The sequence below is a fragment of the Triturus cristatus genome, chromosome 7 (assembly GCF_964204655.1).
Source record: "Triturus cristatus chromosome 7, aTriCri1.1, whole genome shotgun sequence".
In the NCBI taxonomy this organism is placed as follows: domain Eukaryota; kingdom Metazoa; phylum Chordata; class Amphibia; order Caudata; family Salamandridae; genus Triturus; species Triturus cristatus.
The window spans coordinates 547,631,583-547,653,752 of NC_140590.1; the positions used below are offsets into that span (position 1 = coordinate 547,631,583).

The window sequence follows — 22,170 nt, forward strand, 5'->3', positions numbered from 1 at the left end:
GGCTTTATGGGAAACCGTGTGGTGCGGGAGGGAGAAACCGGGGGCGCGTTTTGCAGGCCCTCCTCCAGTTTATTAATACTCTCTCTACCCCCCCGTCTGGTGGGGGCTCCTTTCCCACTTCTTTTCTCTGTTCTTCTATATTTCGGGTCTGGTTCCGGGGCGACAGGCACACTGCTGGGGGGGGGGGCCGTACTCATCTGCAGAGGTGCAGGGTGGGGGGTTGGGGGGGGGGATCCTTTAGTCTTTCACCTCCTTTTTCTATGGCCTCCTTTTCTTCTCTTACTCTTCTTTGTCTTTTTCTGGGATCAGCATGGTAGTACTCCTTTGTTGTTAATCACTGCTGTTTCCGGAGTGCCATAATTTCCGTGGAGTTTCCTGGGTCTTGGGGCAGGGGGTTGCAGGCGCAAATGGCCGTGTCATTCCTCCACATCCTGAACTTACTGTTTCAGCGCCATTGCTTAGATAGACTGCTGTGTATTGTTTACGTTCATCGTTCTGCCTGCCATTTTTCGCTGCTGGGAAACTGTTTGGCACCTGATCCTTCCATCCTTTTCTATTATAAAATGTAAACCTTTATTATCCTGGTCTCCTACCTGGGCTGTTCAGAGACTGGGAGTATGCTAGTGTCGAGATTTTGCTCCCCGAGGTACTGACTGTGATAGACCTGCTTTCTGTTATTCTGATTGTTTGGCGGCCGGCCCCGGGGGTTGTAGGCCCATATGTGTAATTGCTTGAAATGTCAATAAAGGTTTTCCAAAAAAAAAAAAATAAATAAATAAATAAATATTGGGAACAAAGATTAGGTAGCCAGGCAGGGGCTGAGGAATACGGCATTCAGGGTTGACAGTATGTACAGAGAACTGATAGCACATAGATGGTTCAACAATTAGTTGGGAAATACAGAAAGGTTGGAATAAACAAAATGCACATGAGTTATGGTTGACAACACCCAGGGACCGGCAACACTTATAGGAATTAGGTACAGAGTGTACATATGTGAAAAGGACATTACAGAGCAGATATAGGAATCAAAGATTGATCAGCAAGTATAGGGAAAAGAGGAAATACTGCAGATTAAGTGATTTGAATGGTGTAAACAATGTTCAAGGATTAGACATCATATAATGGCAGGAGAGATGGTAAGGCACAGTTAGGATTAGACAGTTATATAGGTAATAACAATTATATAACATATTCTGATATTGAGGGTTGGCTAGCACAAGCGAGAGTCCTAAATTAGAACAGACAGGCAAGAATCGGGGTGTAAATAGCCCTTATATTAAGCAGAGATTAATCAGATGAAAGAAGGACTGGAGTGGAGACAGGACATGGAGAAATTAGACAGCATATGATGTATCATAGATAGAATTGCACATACTTGCATGATACAGCAGATACAGGGTCAGAGATTTGACATTAAATTCTAAAGGCAGAAGCAGTGCAATGAATTAGACAGATACAAGTAGGTAAGCAATTGTACAGCACAGGCAGGATTAGGAATTAGAAAACAAGGACCAAAGGCTAAGGAATTTTGCAATGGGCAAATATTATACAAACTGATTGAATGTAATGCACCCACAGCAATTATGCGTGGTTCAGTTTGTGTTAAGCATATCCGCACATCCCTTTGGAGCTGTCGGAGTCGCTTATGAAAGTGGTATGAGCATGCTTAGACTTTGATCCTGAGCTCAGTATGTCACAGAACTCAAGTAGGCCCTGCCTCTTACTGACGCGTCTGGGATTTCTTTTATTGCGCTTTGGGGTTATACTGGCCAACAGTTTGAGCTGGATTGTTCCTTTCGGGGAAGGGTTAATGCTGTTTTCATATAGACAACAAGCACATGCCAAAGAGACCACATTGACAGCAGGCGCAGACCAAGGAGATCAGACAGACAAAGTCAGCATTCCTAGATTAGTCGACAAGTTGTCAGGTGATTTGGAGTTTGGACAAACTGTATTCATAGGATTTATAGAATAGTTTGAGAAAGAAGATGACTCGGAGATAGCCTGCTTGCCGTTTCCCAGCTGTTCCCACTGTGGCATGTGGTGCTGTAGACTCACTTTTTGGGGTTCTCTGTGAGCTGTTTAATGACCTGGCAGTACACCTCATCCCGAAGAGTCTCCTTCTCCCTGCAGAGCTGGACAGGCAAGAAACTGATGGTTAAAAGACATGCAAAGACAGATATCTGCAATCTTGCAGTGGCTCCTAGTGTGCCAGCCTTTTGTCCACTGAGTAGAACTCATTTCCCCCACAATTCCCCTCTTCAGAACAATTTCCGAGTCTGATCATATAGCCTAAAATCTGTGACGCTTTTCTTAACACATTCTACTGCTATGCTGTTACTCACAGGCTGTGCTCTGAGTGCCATCAGTTGGCTGTCAAGCCGTTATGCCTGACTGTCACCACCACTCATCACATACTTTGATTCACATGCCGTAATTTTTGGGCTTCTTTGTCATTCATGGAGTTTGTCTTTCTCACAGAAGATATCACTCCCAGGGCAGGTTGTATCTTGTAGGCTGTATTTCTCACCTGTAAGATCTCGTACACACAGACATTTTCATCCGGGGTCCTGTGATGCAGTTGGTCTCCCATAAACATCATCAGAGCTGCAAGAAGTGGAAATGTGACACTGTGATACAGGAATAACCACACAGACATCCCTCTTCCCTTCCATGCAGCTCTCCCTACCCCTGATGAAAATTCTATATATTTCCAACCCTGCCTTTGGTCTCCAGGGAGGGAAGTGCAGAGAACAGTATGGTATGTATGTGAGAGATAGAGAGAGGGAAGGAGAGAAGGAGAGAGAGAGGGAGGGAGAGGGAGAGTGGGAAAGGGAGGGAGAGCGGGAGACGGAGAGAGAGAGGGAAAGAGCGGGAGAGGGAGGGAGGGGAGAGGGAGGGGGGGACGGAGGGAGAGAGAGGGAAAGAGGAAGGGAGAGGGAGGGAGGAGGGAGGGGGAGAGAGAGAGGGGGGGGGAGGGAGGGGGGAGGGAGAGAGCGAGGGAGAGAGAGAGAGAGAGAGGGAGAGAGAGAGAGAGAGAGGGAGAGAGAGAGAGAGAGGAAGAGGGAGAGAGAGGGAGAGAGAGAGGGAGAGAGAGAGATTTCAGACAAAAGAAACCAGAAAGTGATGTGGCACATCTACACAGAGCGTCACTCACTCATAAAGTTGTTGGTGGCGAGCTCATTCAGTTCATTGTCGTCATACAAAATAAGAGACTCCTGAATTGGAACCTGCAGAAGAAAGGGAGAAAAGATCAGTCTTAATGGTGTTTGCGGTTAGTGAATCTTGGATGGAGGGTAAATGAGGTAAAAGCTTTTAAACAGCAGCTCAGACAGAGAATACCACACAGGAGGGACTTGGGGTGTTCTGACATAGATATGCAATTGTTTTTTATGGGTTGATCTGGAGCAACATGGCATGCTATGCATAAGGTGGCTAAAGAGAGATCTACAAAAATAGATTTTTATTCATGCCACTGAGCAAATATAAATGTGTTGCCTTGTGTATCCACAAACACATTTGTTAAAGAACATCTTAGGGTGAGTAAAAACATAAGTTCATTACCTCGAACGCTACTTCTCAGGCATTGGTACTCATCCTAGATTAACATGTTTTAATGTCCTTCTATACCAGGCAAGGGCAGGCCACCCGATCATTATAAAGTACATAATTGTTTTCACTTTTGTATGTCACAGACCTCACATGTAGAATGTTGTGAAGTTAATGAAACTGTAAACGGCACTGCCTTTGGTAGCCATTATAGATTTCTTGAAGAAAAGTTAATAGACTCAGTAACGCATCATATTTGTTTGTTATTTTGAAGGAATTCACCTGAGTGGTGATGACTAAGATACTTACCTTTTGAGTCCCAAAAGCAAATGGATGTGACCAGTGTACAGATTTCTAGACTTGGGATCTTATTTATAGATTGAGTCCAATTACAGAACGGGGAGGATGGGAGAGTTGGTGTAGATAGTCTCTACCAAAGACAGCGTTACTGAAGGTAGGTAACTTGTTCCTCTGACGGAGACTTCTAGCCATAGATTCCTCACCTTCAGAATAGATACCACGGCAGTACCTATTTGGATGTGGGTCTGTGCAGGAACTCAAACCAGAAAGTCCTGCAGGACTGAGAGGGCAAAATGTCCCTCCAGTCGAACCTGGCTGTCTAGACAGTGATGCTAAAGCAACACATGGAGGGGTGTCCATGTGGGCACCTCGCAAATGTCGACAGACAGTGGTAGCAGCTTTGATCCTGGTAGAATGAACATGCAATCTCTCCGGGGGCTGCCTTTTTGCCAATGCATAGCAGATCTTAATTTAGAGCACAATCCAGCGGGAGATAGTTCTCTTTTGCCAAGCCTTGCCTTTTTTTGCTCCAGAGGAGTCTACAAAGAGTTGAACATCTACCCTGTGTTCTTTGGCCAATATAAAAGCTGAGCGCTTTCTTGAGGTCCAAACGGTGGAGTCTCTAATCCTACTTAAAGAAGTAAGGCGGAGTATAGAACACCAGCAAGATGATGTTTTGACCCACATGGAACCGCATCGAAACTTTAGACAAGAAGGACGACTATGTCTGCAAACCAGGTTGTCTGGGAAAAAGGGGATGGACAGCAGGATGACACAGAGTCTGGAGCTCACTCACATGCAGCACCAAGGTTGATGATGATGAGGAACACTGTCTTGAGGGTGAGAAGTCATCATGAACAGCTGTGATGCGGTTCAAAGGGAGCACACATTTGAAATGTGAGGATCAGGTTAAGGTCCCACTGAGGCATGAGGGGGGAAACAAATGTAAACCTTTCAAAAAGCGCATAACTATTGGAGACTTTCACAAGGAAGGCTGTTTCAGTAACAGCAAAAAGGCCTGGAGGGAATCTATCCACCTAGCACCGCACCGACCCACAAATTTGTCCCAATGACAGGAGTATAGAGTTTTCATTGAGAGATGCCTGGGTGCCAAGAGGACACCAACAATCTCCATAGGAAAGTCGAAGGTGTTAATGGTCACCGCTCAATCTCCAAGCATGAAGGTGGAGATTGTGAAGGCCCATGTGTAGAACCTTGCTATTGTACTGGTCCTGCATGCGGGGCAGCATTATGTGAGGGCACATGCTCAAGCCCAAGAGTTCTGGTACCATATTGTCTGTGCCTGATTGGAAGCCACTAAGATGACTGGGGCCCTTTTGGTCTTGATCTTCTTGAGACCTCGGGACAGGAGTGGTATCAACCGGAGGGCATATAGGAGACCAGAGTCCCACTCAAGGCAGAACACGTTTCCAAGCAAAAGATGCCTTAGAAAATCCAACACACAGAAGTGCTGACATTACACATTATCAGTGGTGGCAAGCAGATCAAGATACGGTTCTCCCCATTTGCGGAAGAGACCTTGAACCACCTTCAAGTGTAACTACCACTTGTGAACCGCTAGGCACTGATGACTGAGCGTGTCTGCCCAGGCATTCAATGATCCTGCCAAGTGATTCACCACTATATATGACACCCTGTTTGTTGCAGTACCACATGGTGGTGGTGTTGTCCGTGAGCACCTGTACCAGCCTCCCCTTGAAGGAAGGCTTTCAACACCAAGCAGATGGCCCTCAGCTCCAGAGGGTTGGTATTGAGCCAAGCCTCCACCGGAGACCAGGAGCCTTCGATCTCCATCTCTCCCAGATGGCCACCCCAGACAAGACATTATGCAGCTGTCAACACTCCGGTTGGGGAAGGGAAAGGGGTCTGCCAGGGACCCAATTGCGGTCCACTAACCACAATTGCAGATCTTTTGCATTTGCCTCTGAAATCAGAACATGGTCAGGGTGGTCCCATTGATGTTGGGCCCACCGAGACTTCAGATCCCACAGTAGAGCCTGCAATTGCCACCTGAGGGTGAACAAAGCGATACCAAAGTGTTGCAGGGATTCTGCTTATGCACAGAACTATGCGCAGGAACCCAGGCCCTCAGTGAATTGTGGTGTACCAAAAACTCACCTCAGAACCCAGAACCCCTTATCCGACCAGCATCAGTGTCCCATTCATTATCCGAGGTTTAGCTCGGCGGTCCCAATGTATAGACAACCCAGAACAAGCGACTTAGTGTATTTCTCAGGAATGGTGGGAATCAGAAATACCTTTTCGTAATTATTCTCATACCAGTCCACAACAGAATAAACAGAGACACGGTAAAAGTTTAAAGAGTTTATTTTATAAACCTCGTGTCCTAAGATGCAGCAGTTTGGCTAACATAAGCAGACAAACGATTAAAATCAAAACCATCAGCATAGTTACAATTCCATAGAAAATGAAAGGAGTAATCATACTAAAATGACAGTGGCTCTAAGCCACCTTCCTTTCACTAGCAAGCTAATTGTATTATTATTAGACTAATAAAAGGTCTCTAGGCTTGAATGGGGAACCCCATAACGTAAAGACCAGCTCAGGGAGATCACATCACAGGATCAGCTATGCTCTGCTCCTGGGAAAGTTCTTCTTCCGAATGTAATGAAAACATGTAACCCTGCAATATTAAAAGCACCCGACTTTCAGGTATTTGCAGCTGCGTGCGTGTTATGGCTAAAATAATGGGCCGATCAACCTGAACTCAACAACATGCACCGTCTAGCGACCCAGACTGTTTCTTTACGCTGTGTACAGACCAAGGTCGCTGCTCACTGTTTGGGATGTGAACAACAGACAGTTCTCATGTGAAGCAAAGTCGAGTAAGCATTTCTCAATTTAATAACATGTGACTACAGTGCCGTGTGCAAAAGCAGCAAAAGCGGCAAGATGGCTTTCTAACATCTAACGCGGTTGTGCTAACTTAGCATTGTACATATATAGATAATGATCTTCACTACATCCCCCCTGATCGGACCACTAACCAGTAGGGGCGCACTTGCAAGAACGCAGAGTTCAAGTTTGATAGAACGGAACCAAGGGCATGAACCGTAAGTCCATGTAAGGTAAGTGAAAAAGTTCGAAGAAAAAAAATAAAGAACAAATTAAAAAGGAGTAAAAAAAAAAACATGTAGAAGATAAAAAAAACATCATTGAAGGACTTAGGACGAAATGAAAGTACAAAAAGTCAATCCATCAATGTATAGGCACAATAAGTTGCAACAGCTTCCAAGAGGAAATCATTGGAACGTTCCGCAAAATTATCTGCCATCCAGTTCAGGACGGGGAAGGAACATACATGCTCCTCAACCACCGGAGCCTCCAGCACCTGACGAGGACAACTGGCGTGTTCTTCAAGATAACTTCTTGCTAAGAAGTCAATTGCAGCCGCTCACATGTCCCAATTCCCAAGGACTCCATGTGTTGCTCCACAGGCCATAATCCCGACGCCAGAACAGTCCAACTCATGAGCCACTAAGGGGCTCATCAGCCGATCATAATCCGGGGCAGGAGACACCGAGTTCGACAGACACAAATCCAGAGCCCATTGGAACGGACAATCTAGGCAATGAACGACGGGCTGCACACAAGTAAAGTAGGGAAACCGGAAAGACAATCCATAGGCTATGCTTAAAGTTGCCAGTGGTAAAGTGCCATAGTATTCAAGCATCCGGTTACGAAGATGGAGCAGCCGGGACATGTTGTCGTGTGACGCAAGTTGTGCATCCATAGCGCAGGGCGCAGATCAACAAAAGTATTCCAGCTATGAGGGCGAGAAGCTAAGGGAGACCTCCGAAGACGCTGAAAAAAATAGAATGAAAAAAGGCCGGGATCACACCAAAAATAGTTTGAAAGAAGGTCACGAGGCCGGAGCCTACAATTTAAAAAAAATGAGCCATGCCACTTGTTGACGAGGCATTAAAGATAGTCTGAATCAGGGTCCCAAAATGAAGTGGGAGATCAGTATTCAAAAGCGCTTGCACCTCAGTGCGGGTGTTTGCTACGTGAAGGACAAATGTTTCCCGGGATGAAGTCAACGCGACTTCTTTTTGAGACAATAGAGCCCTTATTCTGCTCATCTTGTTGAACTCTGCTTTCAAGGTTGGAATGGAAGGCCAGATGGATACATCGAGCCAGCCATGCGGGGGTGGGAAAAGGACATTATTGCAGCAAACTACCCTCTGTGATACAGTCACTATGTAGGGAATTCCCACTAACATCCCACAGCAAGCTTCATTATTTAATAGCAAATAACTACCGTTAGCAAGCAGCGTAAAAGACGGTGTTATAACTGGCACAGGAATCCCTTTCAGGACGCAAGCTAAATTAGGAGCGTGCACATTACATGCACCATGCAATTGAATGTGCCTACACACTACAGAGTGATCCGGAGTGGAAGTGCACTCTTCACCTTTTAAATAATCCTCCTTGCCGTCTCTCACACATCTATACGTGAATGGGAGTGACCAAACTTCGTGCAGGAAGGCAGTACCAAGTTGTTCAAATCTGCCTAGAGTATAATGTTTCATGCACGAACTGAACTTAAACAGAGGGAACGGTAACGTGATCAACCCATGTATAAGCCACACAGCAGAATTCAATTCAGCAACAGAGAAAGGCAAAGGTTCTAATTTCTCAATGTGTAGTAATGAATATGTAGCATCTTTCATGGACATGAACTGTTGTTTCGCAGTTAAATTAAAAGGAAGGAACAAAGATGAAGTGTTCATGTAATCCCAAGGGACTTTCCCTGCCTTTAAAGTTTGCAACGTCCATGCAAACTGCATAACAGAACGCAACTGATTTTGACCATGATACAATACAGACAAATCATCCTGCACAATGTCTACCACAGATGATACAATATAATCCAAGGTATAAATTCTAGAAGATAGGGTGTTAATACTATTATCTATTACAGCCAACACCTTTTCCATATTGGCTTGATCAATAGCACGTAATCTGGATGCAGCCTCAATTTGTGATAACTTCCAAACTTCGTTGTAAACAGCATACACCCATCTTCTGGACCTGCCAACTGCAGGACCCTTAACAAAATCATTCAAATCTATTTTGTCATTTAATCGTGCTAAATGAAGTTTAACAGATGCTAAAGTGGAATGTTGCAGCCAGGACTGGCATAACTTCCCTACTGAGTAGGTAGTTACAGTGTGAGAAGATTCAAAACGGGGGTCTACACGAACCTGTGTATACCCCTGCTTTAAATCCAGAAACCGATGTTGACAGGAGTCCGAACTCGTCTGCCACACCAACCGCCCTTCCGGATTCAATTCAGAAATATTGAAGGATGTGTTGGAAACATATGTCTGCAACATAGCAAGGGACAGATCCGTATGATTACCCCAATTAGGATAAGCACCCAGACAAGGAAATTGAGGGAGAATTTAATTTTTTAGAAGTAGCCAATCCAAAACAGGTGGTCTGAAAAATGGACGAATTTAAAAATAACATGTGATTTGGGATAAGACAGGCACGATGCAAAGCTTCTGTTCCCTGTACTTGCCACGGTTTGGAGCCCCAAACCGATTTAAGATCGATAGTAGCTTTCCATAGATCATACCCTCCAATTGCCAACTCGTCCATAAAGGACTTGGAACACAACAATTTCGTGCGTGTCAGTCTAACTTTAGAAGCAGACTCAGGCGCAACCTTAAAATAAAAAGAGGCCGGATTTGACACACTAAAATCAGAAGATTAGGTGAATTTGTCCACTAACGTGGCAGAGCTGCCCATCCTAGGGGCGGGACAGTGTTCCCATTGAGTATAATTTACAAAATGTCTAAACGTATTTGCTTTGTGCAGGAAATGCGTGCCATAATGTTGATAACAGAATTGCTCATCATAATTTGCAGTATCTAAATACAAATCCTCAGCATCAAATGCAGCATAATATTTCAAATCAGAAAACAGTGCCTCTATGGCTTGAACATCCCAGTCATCTGAGCGGATGTTCTGCTTAACGACATCACTTAAAGAAACACGAAATACATTTGGCACATTAATTACTTCAGTGGGGCCATGAATTTGAAATTTTACAGCATCCCAGGCGATCCCATCACGTACAGGCCAGGCAGTAATGTTCCCAAAAGTTTGGTCCCTTTTCTTAACTACTACTAAGAGAGGACAGGTTATGGCTGTAAAAGCCATTGGAAATGTCAAGTGTGGTTTTAAAACTTTTTCTCACGAGACTATCGACGAGAGCCGAACTGTGGGTGTTTTGTACTGCACATGTCCGGCAATGAGAGTTTAGGTGCCGGTAATCCAAAACTAGGCGGTATGACCCGTCAGGCTTCGTCACAGTGAACAAAGGATTATTCATAGGTGACACACATGTTTCGATTACTCCTTCATATTCCAATTGTTCAAGGATCGACGTGAGGTTTAGCTTCGCGACGCATGGGGTATTGGGGTTGAGGTTGGGGCGTAGTCCGCAACGGAATCTCATGTGATGAGGAGTGGGGGGCCAAAGTTCCATCAATTAGTCGAATAGTAGATCTTTCTTTCAGGTAGTGTCCATTGATAAGTCTAAAAAACACTACCACAAAGCCAATGGACATAAACAAAAAAAACATATGAGTACCAGCCAAATGTAAGTCCAAGGGGGAATTAAAAAATGTCTTTTGAACCAGGCCACAAAAATCGAAACTTTGGATGGGGCATTGGAAGTCAATGAATTAGAGTCAAAAGAGTCTTGTGAGTGGGCAACTGTGTTGGATTGTAAAACAGGTAATGTAACATCCGCAGGATAAGCATACTCAACATCTTCAGGCACACCACCAGGTGTCGGTGGCAATAAGGGACCAGTAACTGTATGCATCTCGATGGCAACATCAGGCACGGTGTTAGAAGCTCGGGCCACAACTGAATTTCTCAGCATCGAAGGGCAAGAAACCGCCGGAGTCATACAAAGAAGAATCGGCCAGTCGCTGTAGCTTGACATTGTCAATTGAGATGTACCTGTTATCCTTTCGACCGGGAAGTGGAGGTAAAATGACTGTTCTAGTACCCTGTACTCCAAGCACTGGAACTGGTGCACGATAAGAGGGGCCAAACTCCTTCTTGTTCTCCACCTTCTCACGGACCAGATCACCAACTCGAGGTAGCCAGCCGACTACCGGAACCTGAAGCGCAGCATCAGATGAGGAGGGTACGTGTTCCTTCGCTAGACTGTCTCTGGCTTCCTGAAGATTCTGCAAGACAGCACAGTGTTCATCTACGTCAAAGGGTGCGGGTGACGCCGCCATGTCTAGACCATCAAGGTCTGGGACAAACATTTGTACACCAAAGAGCATCATGTATGGGGTCCGCCCACCCAGAGACCTTCTAGGGAGATTATTAAGTGCACTTTGCACGTCATACAAGTGGGCTAGCCAGTTCCGGCCAGTACCTAAAACTCTGGCTGTCAAAGATTGCTTTAAGACACGGTTCATTCGCTCCACTACACTATTACCCTCAGGCCGGTATGGAGATGAAAATTTGACTTGGACCCCCAAATTTCTCATGGCTTCTTTGTACGCCTTAGAGGCGAACGCAGGGCCCTGATCAGAATGAAAGGTACCACATGCAAAACTTCCAACAAAGACACGCAAATCTTTTATGACAGTGCGAGAATCAGCACTCCTTTGTGGCCACACCCACAGAAAACGTGTGCACGAATCAACTGCAACCAAGATGTATTTGTACGCAGTATCAGAGGTAAATGGACCGCAATGATCTAAATAAACATAACCCATTGGCTTATTAGATATGTACAACTGAGTTTGTGGTGGGCGCGCCGCAGTTGAAGGTTTAATCTGCTGGCAAATGTCACAATTAAGAACATAAGCTCTGGCTTGTTTATACAAACCGCACCACCAGTAACGTTGTTGTAGCAGAGATACAGTAGCTGCAACGCCGGCATGCGCGGACGCCATGCCCTCGTGAGCCGCTAATATCAAAGATGGTCTGCAGTCCGCGTTGGGAATCAATCCGTCACCAACGTCATTAATCCTCACTAATGGGACGTTATCAGGACTTAAGCGATAATGGTAACGAGCAGGGAAACGTCTCGGAAATTTCGTTCCCTGCTCTGTAGCAGCAATAGCTGCCAAGATGTCTTCATCGATCTTACTTTTGGATCTTGTAACTGCTGCTACTAAGTATGTTGCCACTGCTGTTTTTGCTGCCACGTCAGCTAGGCTGTTGCCAACAGCATGGACACCAACTCGTTGGTGACCAAGAGTGTGAATAACATTCACGAGAGGCAGACGTTCTTTAAGATCTGCCACTCGAACCCAAAGCAGTTTATGCTTAATCGTGCTACCTTTGGAATCATGGTAGTCATTCTGAGACCAAAAATGTAGATTGTCGTTGTAAGATTGGACACAATAAAAGGAGTTACTCACTATAAGGGTAGTGACTCTGGGATCAGCAAACTCTAGCGCTAGCACTAGAGCACGAAGCTCCGCCAACTGCGCGGTACAATCACCCAATGACTGCGTATGCACCACATCTGACTGGAATTCTCCATTTACGAAAGTACCGACCACAATTGCGCTAGCCGCTGAATAAGCGTGCTTTGATCCAGTTGCCGGTTGCGCAGAACCGTCAGTGTATATGACACAATAGTAATCCTCGAGCGGGCGCAAGGACAGAGGAGCTGGATGAACGAATTCATACTGCAAAAACTCCTGAGTCTGAAGTGCCGCGTCAAAGATATATGTGACGTCCGGCGATGTCAAGGAAGTGGCCCATTGTATCCACCTTGGATGCAAAGCCTTAGAATTTGGTACACTTGCTTTTGTCACCGCCTCAAGGGCAGGATATGGTGTTACCACCAACATGCGTTTACCTTGCGATAGCGCTTGTTCTTTTAGAATCGCCATCTGCACTGCCGTCAGAACTTTCTCGACCGCGGAAAATCGCAGTTCAGCCGAAGTGTACAAGTGAGATTTGTAAGCAATGGGGACGGTGTCGCCCTCATTGAACGTTAAGTACATGAAACCCACTGCGCCTGGCACAATTCGTATGACCAGGTTAGTGTGGTTATCACGCGTCAGTAAGTATTTAGAAGCAAGAAGATCAGCTTGCAATGACTGCAATATAGCTGAATGCTCTGGCAGCCAACAAGATTTGGAAAAAGTAGGTTGTACCAAGGCATAAAGCGGCTTGATACGCTGGGCATAATCCGGAATGTAAGTTCGACCGAAATTCAGAAAACCCAGCAGAGATTGTAATTTCTTCAGTAACGTAGGAGCACGGAGGCATGCGCACTTCTCTAGAAAGTGCGGAGCCAATCCTCGACCTTCATTGTTGAGTTTGTACCCCAAGAACAACACTGTATATTCCGCAATGTGAGACTTCGCAAAGTTGAATTTGTAACCGAAGTCTGCAAACAAAACAATAATGCGATCAACGCGACAGAGATGCGGGTCCAACTCGTCATCTGTGAGATAAATGTCATCCACATACGAGTACGCATCAGGGTCTACACCCTCTAAGAGAGAGACCACGCGAGCGGCAAAGACTCCAGGGCTGTTCTTATAGCCCATTGGTAATCTTTTGAATTGTTTTTGTTTGCCAACCGAGGTGAACGCCGTCCACTCACTACTAAGAGAGGGCAGGTTATGGCTGTAAAAGCCATTGGAAATGTCAAGTGTGGTTTTAAAACTTTTTCTCACAAGACTATCGACGAGAGCCGAACTGTGGGTGTTTTGTACTGCACATGTCCGGCAATGAGAGTTTAGGTGCCGGTAATCCAAAACTAGGCGGTATGACCCGTCAGGCTTCGTCACAGTGAACAAAGGATTATTCATAGGTGACACACATGTTTCGATTACTCCTTGATATTCCAATTGTTCAAGGATCGACGTGAGGTTTAGCTTCGCGATGCATGGGGTATTGGGGTTGAGGTTGGGGCGTAGTCCGCAACGGAATCTCATGGCCGGGAGACAATTTATCCCAGACAACCTGTTTTCGATATAACGCAGGTGCTAGCACCTGAGCCCATTCCTCGGTGTACTTTTTAGCTTGGACCTTCGGCACTGTGTGTGCAAAGGACGGGAGGATTACCTCCTCCCCTCTAGGAGCATCTAAAATGAAAGCCGGGGGCCAATCTGCCTCCGCCAACAGAATATCATAGGAAGTGGTCAGATTATCCCCAAAAAAACTTGAATTGTACGTTGTATGTCACCTTCAATTTGAATGACTATATTATACAGTCTATCAGGGGGAGACACCCGAGTATCAGCAGTTTCAATATTCACGAATATATCAGTTGCTGTCGCCACCAGATATGGACGCAGTGCTTGTTGCACTACTGTAACTTCTGCCGCGCTGTCTAGCAGCGTTAGCGCCCATGTCAGGTTCTGAAGCTGCATCCGTACCATCTGTGGCATACCTCGCTGTCAGTGCAGCAACTTTCTTCTTCTGAAACGGGGGTCGTTGACGCGCAGATTCGTCCTGCTTGCCTTTGTCGTCCGACTGGCGGGGCTGCTCACGACTTTGAGCACCCCTTCCTTTCCCACGGTCTCCGCCACCGGATTGTGAAGCCGATGTTTCCTGTGAAGAACGAGGAGAGCGTTGTTCAGAAACCTGAAATCTATCAAGGTGACTTAATACGAGATCGATCGCGCAGATCATATGTGCGTTCGGTCGACGACTGTACCGGTGAGGCAGGACGTGACCCCTGTTTCTGTTGCTGTTTCCCCTGTTTCTTAGCTCTCCAACTTTGCTTAGGAAAGTTGGGGCGTTCGTCTTTTGTAGACGAGCTCACCTTAGTTTGCTGTACTATATCAGGAATGATCACAGTCGGTTTTACACCCAAGGCACTACGACCCACGGTCCTATATGCCTTCGCAATTACTTTACTGAACTCTTTGGGCTTGTCGACGTCATCCACGCGGTCCATCATATTTGCAACTTGGAACTGCATGGCATCTCCTTTGAGGTTTCCCATTACCATGGAGCATACCACATTGAAGCTGTCGACAAGCCTCATTCCCAATTCAAGAGCAGCCTCCGCACCATGATTCTCCTGAACCTTTTTGATGACGGATGGTAGCACAGACATAGAAGGAGTGCCATAGCACTTCGAATAGGTCGCGGAAAAGACCTTACCCCAGTTGTCACAATCGGCCATATCCGGGACCAGGTCTTTAGGCAAAGTAATGGTGAGGATCCTGTGTTTCTCCACAGGAGATGTATTTGGAAAAACCGCTTCCAACTGGTCAAATATCTCAGCAAGCCAATAAAGAAATTCATCCTTACTTTGGGGGCGCTTGCCGACCACCGAATTCACCATAACAGGACTAATAACCACCGCATGGGGGTCCGTAGGTTGTCCCGCAACAGCAGGTGCCCCCACCTGCACGTTGCATGACACGTACTGCACTAAAGCCCTATGGACCGTAATCAGGGCTGTGTGTAGTACCCGCAAGTCAGCCACCGCCACCGTGAGATAGCGGGGATGAGGCGTAAAGCCAGCTAGCACCGGCCATGTGGCCCCTGCAATAGACAACGGGCCCATTCTCGCCGGTGCAACCGCATGGGGAAGGGCGCCATTAAACCAAATAGTATGCTGCCAGGCAGAGATTGGAATTTCTTGTGTCCTATATGGGGTATAGCCCGCAGGCAGCTGTGTGGCAGTATAGGTATGGAACGTATCATCGTCATCCACCGCCGGAAAAGTCACCCATGAGTAGAACAACTCATACGGGTATGACGCATCAGCGCTTACCACAAAAATTACAGCCATCCCATCATCTGGCACCCCATACGTCGTCAAAAGACTGCGCAGAGGTGCACAACTATGCGCGGCTATGTCAACCGCCATTAGGACACACTAAAGAGTATCAACGATATCAACAGTAGCACTGGGGTTCAGAAAAAATAACCGTTTTAATGATCAAGCTTGAATGAACCTATTAGTCGAAACACAGGTAGGTTAAACCGTCACTCGCGTTATCCAGAAACCAGAGTGAGGGTGTTGTGGACTAATACAAGCACTACTAAGGCGTTTCAAATCAATAGACCAAACGTTAGGTGCGCCATGTTGCAGGGATTCTGCTTATGCACAGAACTATGCGCAGGAACCCAGGCCCTCAGTGAATTGTGGTGTACCAAAAACTCACCTCAGAACCCAGAACCCCTTATCCGACCAGCATCAGTGTCCCATTCGTTATCCGAGGTTTAGCTCGGCGGTTCCAATGTACAGAACAAGCGACTTAGCGTATTTCTCAGGAATGGTGGGAATCAGAAATACCTTTTCGTAATTATTCTCATACCAGTCCACAACAGAATAAACAGAGACACGGTAAAAGTTTAAAGAGTTTATTTTATAAACCTCGTGTCCTAAGATGCAGCAGTTTGGCTAACATAAGCAGACAAACGATTAAAATCAAAACCATCAGCATAGCTACAATACCATAGAAAATGAAAGGAGTAATCCTACTAAAATGACAGTGGCTCTAAGCCACCTTCCTTTCGCTAGCAAGCTAATAGTATTATTATTAGACTAATAAAAGGTCTCTAGGCTTGAATGGGGAACCCCATAACGTAAAGACCAGCTCAGGGAGATCACATCACAGGATCAGCTATGCTCTGCTCCTGGGAAAGCTCTTCTTCCGAATGTAATGAAAACATGTAACCCTGCAATATTAAAAGCACCCGACTTTCAGGTATTTGCAGCTGCGTGCGTGTTATGGCTAAAATAGTGGACCGATCAACCTGAACTCAACAACATGCACCGTCTAGCGACCCAGACTGTTTCTTTACACTGTGTACAGACCAAGGTCGCTGCTCACTGTTTGGGATGTGAACAACAGACAGTTCTCATGTGAAGCAAAGTCGAGTAAGCATTTCTCAATTTAATAACATGTGACTACAGTGCCGTGTGCAAAAGCAGAAAAAGCGGCAAGATGGCTTTCTAACATCTAACGCGGTTGTGCTAACTTAGCATTGTACATATATAGATAACGATCTTCACTACAAAAGTGGATGATGGACGAAGCGTTTGAGCAAATCAAACACTCACCCCCAGTCAACTGATCTGGGTTTAATCCATCATCATTCTTTAGTTCACTCCACCACCCCAGTTCAGACATGGCCATATGCAAATCAGTCTGACCCTGTGCCTCATGGGAACAGTCCAGCCCAAACTGCCAAACCATGTCTTCCCTGGACCGGAAACAAGCATCCTGGGACCGGGCTGGACTGTTCCCATTGGGCACAGGGTCAAGACTGATTTGTATATGGCTGGGTCCAAACTGGAATGGCATGGTGAGCAAAAAATCGATGGATTTAGGCCCAGATCTCTGTACTGGGGTGAATGTATGACATTGTTCTGCATTCTGTCAATCATTAGTTCTTTTTGCATTTGTCACCACGAGTGGGATAGGTATGCTCAGATGTGAGTCCTGTGCTCCCCATGCCACTGGAATTAAGCTATCCTGGCTGAAGAGGGGTGAAACCCCAAAACCGGTCCTAGGATGCTTGTTTCCAGTCCAGGGAGGACCTGGCCTGGCAGTTCGGGCTGGACTGTTCCCATTGGGCACAGTGTCAAGACTGATTTGCATATGGCTGGGTCCAAACTGGAATGGCATGGTGAGCAAAAAAACTATGGATTTAGGCCCAGATCTCTGTACTGGGGTGAATGTATGACATTGTTCTGCATTCTGTCCATCATTAGTTCTTTTTGCATTTGTCACCCCGAGTGGAACGGGTATGCTCAGACGTGAGTCCCGTGCTCTCCATGCCACTGGAATCAAGCTATCCTGGCTGAAGAGGGGTGAAACCCCGAAACCGGTCCTAGGATGCTTGTTTCCAGTCCAGGGAGGACTCATCATAGTGCTTTTTTTCCCCACACTCTCCGCCCTCCATGTTGCCTCCCTTCTCCCTCCGCGTTGCCTTGCCCCTCGCTCTTTCCACAATTAAAACAAAGACCTTTGACTCAGTCAGCGCTGGCTGAGTCATAAAATTCTTTTTTTTTTAGCACAACAGCCACTGGAAATGCAAGAGATGTCTGCTGGACTGGTGGGCATCTCTAAATATGGCAGATGGAGTACAGTCGCCATGGCAGGAGTATAGTACTCTGCCTAGGTGATAATACTTAATTTGTCCACCAAAGTTTAAATCAGACCCTCTGTCTTTTAAGTTTGTATACCACTTTGAAGTGCTCACTCCTCTGCTTCTCTCCAGAGAGCCGTCTATCACATCAGGAGTGGTTCCATACTTTAAAATCCCAAACACAGCCCATAAGAGTGACTAGATCCCACTTGGATGCCAGCCTCACTGAAATGTGTTTCAAAAGGTTAAAAAGGCCCCAGCCCTACTCTTTATAACTCACGTATCTCCTTGCTGAGATGTGCTCAGGCCCCTTTGACCAGTGGCCTCTCTTTAAAATCAAAAAGCTCCTTTGAAGTGTACTGAAGTTCAAAATGGCAGTCTCTCTCGACCTTGGTGTCAAGTTAGTAGTGCTTCATGAACATATGCACTGTTACCCTAGTTGCAGCCTGGAAGATTCCCAGGACAGGTGTTCGATTTGCCAGCCGAGTTGTTGCAGCTTTGGTCCTGATGGAATGGACCTGCAATCTTCTGGGAGGACCTTTTCTGCACCGCTCTACCATTCTTGGTCCCAGAGAAATCAACAAACACCTAGGACATCCACTTGGTGGTCCCCTAAATGATCAATGTCTTTTGAGGGCTTTGGCTCAGCAAATAAGGCCAGTAGGGCATGGAGAGTGAGATGGAAGGGTGACACCACTTTTGACAGGAAGGCTAGTCTGTAGCACCAATTTGTTTGCAGAGAAAATAGTGTACGGAAGTAGCATTGACAGTGCCAAAGACTACCCCCCGTGGACGATAGAAGTGATCAATATCAGAATGGACGATTTGAGTGTCAAGAGATGTGGGGAACAACTAAGTATCAGCTCAAATCATATGCACAAAAGGAACGAGAGGTCTGAATCGAGGTCAAAATACAGCTAAACGAAATGTTTTGGAGAAAACTTGAGAGTCAGACCTTTCAGAAAAAGCATCACAATTGGGGACTTGAAAAAGGAAGCCTGATCAAAAAGCTGAAATGGCCAACACGTAAACCCTATCTGTGACTACTGCAAGACATTGCTTGGCCAATGACAAAACAAACAAAAAAACATCAAAAGGTTTGGTCTGCAAAGGATCAAGCTAATGGGTCCTACACCAGAGTGCAAACTTCTTTCAACGTCCAGAGTAAACAGATTTCGCTGAAGTATATCTTGCTTCAAGGATAACATCCACTCAACTGTTGCCGCTCAATCTCCATGCAAGAACATATAGGTTTCTAAGATTTGGGTGTAAGACCTTCCTCTGCTGCCTATTCGGGAGTTCCTCCCAAAGAGATCTGCATAGCATGCCCTCCTGGCTCAATCTGGGGGTATCAAGAAGACTTAGGTCTATCCTGATTTCACCCAGAACTCGAGGCCAAGGCAGGAGAGATAGTGATGGGCATGCAGGAAACTTGAGTCCCATCACAGACAGAATGCGTCTCCCAGCAACTCTCCCTACCCTCTAATCTGCAAAGGATTTGACACTGCACAGTCACAGTGGTGGAAAACAGATCTAGCCATGGCAGGCCCCACTGTTCAAAGATTCCTAATGCCATCGCCAAAGGAGCATGCAACTCATGGCCCACGAGCGGATATCTGCTTGAATCATCCACATTGGTATTCAGAGACCATGCCAGGTGGTTGGCTACCAGAAAGATCTGCTGATGGTTCAGCCATCTCCAAAGGTGCAGGGTCTGCTGGCGCAGGATCTAGAAACCCACTATGCCCTGTTTTTTGTAGTACCATAGTTGTGTTGTATGTGAGGACCTGCAGCAACCTTCCCCTGATGGTTAGCAGGAAAGCTTTCAGAGGCAGCTGGATTGCACAAAGCTTCAAAAGAGTGATATAAAGCTGGCACTCTGCTATAGATCAGATATGCTAATCTCCACCTCTCCCAGTTGACTAGGTACATGTCTGTCAGAACTGTTAAGTCGGGGTGGGGAAGCAAGAGTGGCCTGGTGTTCATTTACAACTCCAGAAGACACTGAGCCATCTCCTGAGAGGTCTGGGTAGAATTCGAGAGACAGCCATGGTGCTGGTACCACTGCAAGACCCCTATATGCTATCTGGCACAGGGAACAAGGAGGAGTCAGGAGGTCAGGAGTCCAAGAGGCCTAAGAAGCATCCTCACCAAAACCCACGACTAAGGGCCTGATATCGAAGGATGGGTTACTCCGTCACGACGGTGACGGATATCCTGTCGAGCAAAATAAAAATCCCATAGGAGATAATGGGATTTATTTTTCGGCAGATGGCACATCCATCAATGTTGTGATGGACTAACCCATCCGCCGAGATCTAACTCAGGCCCTAAATCTAAACCCGAAGCATCAGGTTCATATCTTGAATGTCCCAGAATCGCAGTGGTGGCAGAAAGGCCTCGAGTGCCACAGTATCCAGGATAGTCTCTGCATAGGGTTCACATGGGACTTTGGCTCATTGATGGAAATTCCCAAGGAGGTCAAGAGAGGCTGTCGTCCAGAGGTGGTCTGTGACTGACCGCAGCAAGCTTGCTTTGAGCAGCCAGATATCAAGGTACAGGAATACCTGTATAACAGATGTCCAAAGATGAGCTGTGACCACCGCCATCCCATTCGTGAACAAGCAAGAGGTCGAGATAAGGCTGGAGGGCAGCACAGCAAATTGGGAGTGATCCGACCACACCATGAACTATAGGTAATCATCTATGGGACTGCAGGAAGAGAAATATGAAAATATACATTCTGTAAGTCTGAGGACACTATCAAATCTCCAAGATCTGTAGCAGAGAGAATCTGCGCCAGAGTAAGCATTTGGAACTGTTCCTTTCTCAGAAAGGTGTTCAGTGTCTGGAGTAGTAGGCATAAGGCTACTGTCCTTCTTTGGCATGAGGAAGTAGGGTATGTAGCACCCCTTGATTTTCTTTGCATCTGACACTGGTTTGATGGCACCCTTGACCATCAGGACACTGACTTCTTGCATCATCACTGAGAGATGGTTTGCTGAAATTTGACCTGGCTTGGAGGGAATATAGGGGGGAGGAGGGGAAAGGGTACAGCCCCTTTGAGCAGTCTGCAAAACCCATGGGTCTGATGTGGTATTTTTCCAAAGAGGAAACATTAGATCCTCCCAACTATCAGCCGACTGTGGGTTTGCAATGACCAATCAAAGCGGTTTGGGGGCCACTACAGTAGGGGAAGAGGAAGTAAAGAAATGCTCATGTGAATGGGTTCAGACATCTCCACATCTGCTGGGTCAGTTGCTGCACTGGTGAGATGGTTAACACTGCTGACAAACTAGGTCTCTGGAGTAACACCTACATTTTCTGTACTGATGGTGAAATTGGTGGGCTTGCAACCATAACCACAATGATCATGCTCCAGAGTATCTTTAAATAGCTCAAGCTTAGAGTTAGCTTTTTCTCCAAAAAGTCTAGATCCATCAAAATGGCATGTCCATGACGGACATCTGACTGTCCACAGAAAATCCAACTTCCCACATACGAGACGACCATGAGGGAAAATTATTTATTTAATTTTCCCTTGTGGTCGTCTCTCGAAATCGCCCCCCCTCCCCAACCCCCCACCGCTCTTACCTGCAGAAGCCGTGGCTGTCCAATAGTATTGTCTGATCACTACACTGGTATCAATATCATAAATGGTGATGTCTAATTTTGTGCACAGAACATATTTTGATGCATTCTGTCCACCCTGTCATACAGGCAAGGGGCATCCTGAGGACTTCTGCGCAAGTTGGTAAGACTTACTTTCGGTAACGATATATCTGTAAGAGACAGATTAGTTATGGATTCCTCACCTTAGAATTACCTCCAGGCGTCAGAGTGGATCCGCAGAATTTTTTTTCAGCAGTAACCCTGCGCGTCGAAAGGTGGCATCAGTCGGCTCGGCGTTCGTCTTTGGCAGTGTGGTCGCCGGGACGATGTCGTGGTAGCTACTTAGACACTGCCCTCGTGCGCTGACATCAGTTCTTTTACACGACATTCCACGCCAGAAGCGCAGAGCCATGCAAGACACTGACCACTGGTGTACAAAACTAGGGCCCTGAAAGGGATTCCCTGACCCTAGAAGTCAGATCGCAGAACGGGGAGGATGGGTGGTGCGGTGAGGAATCCATAACTAATTAATGTCTTTTACAGATATATCTTTACAGCAGGTAAGTAACTTGTTCATCTGAAAGAGACAGTTATGGA

At 46.2% G+C, this 22,170-nt stretch overlaps 1 protein-coding gene across 1 annotated transcript in view; it reads right to left on the bottom strand.

Moving 5' to 3' along the window:
• Positions 1–22,170, bottom strand: part of MYO15B (myosin XVB) — a 1,465,505-nt gene that overhangs the window by 303,937 nt on the left and 1,139,398 nt on the right. Inside the window, exons 46-48 of the mRNA XM_085614939.1 lie at positions 3,161–3,233; positions 2,534–2,610; positions 2,062–2,138 (exon numbers count right to left, since the gene is read on the bottom strand). Of these exons, the coding sequence (XP_085471065.1) occupies positions 2,062–2,138; positions 2,534–2,610; positions 3,161–3,233 (227 nt within the window). The remainder of the gene's footprint in view (positions 1–2,061; positions 2,139–2,533; positions 2,611–3,160; positions 3,234–22,170) is intronic.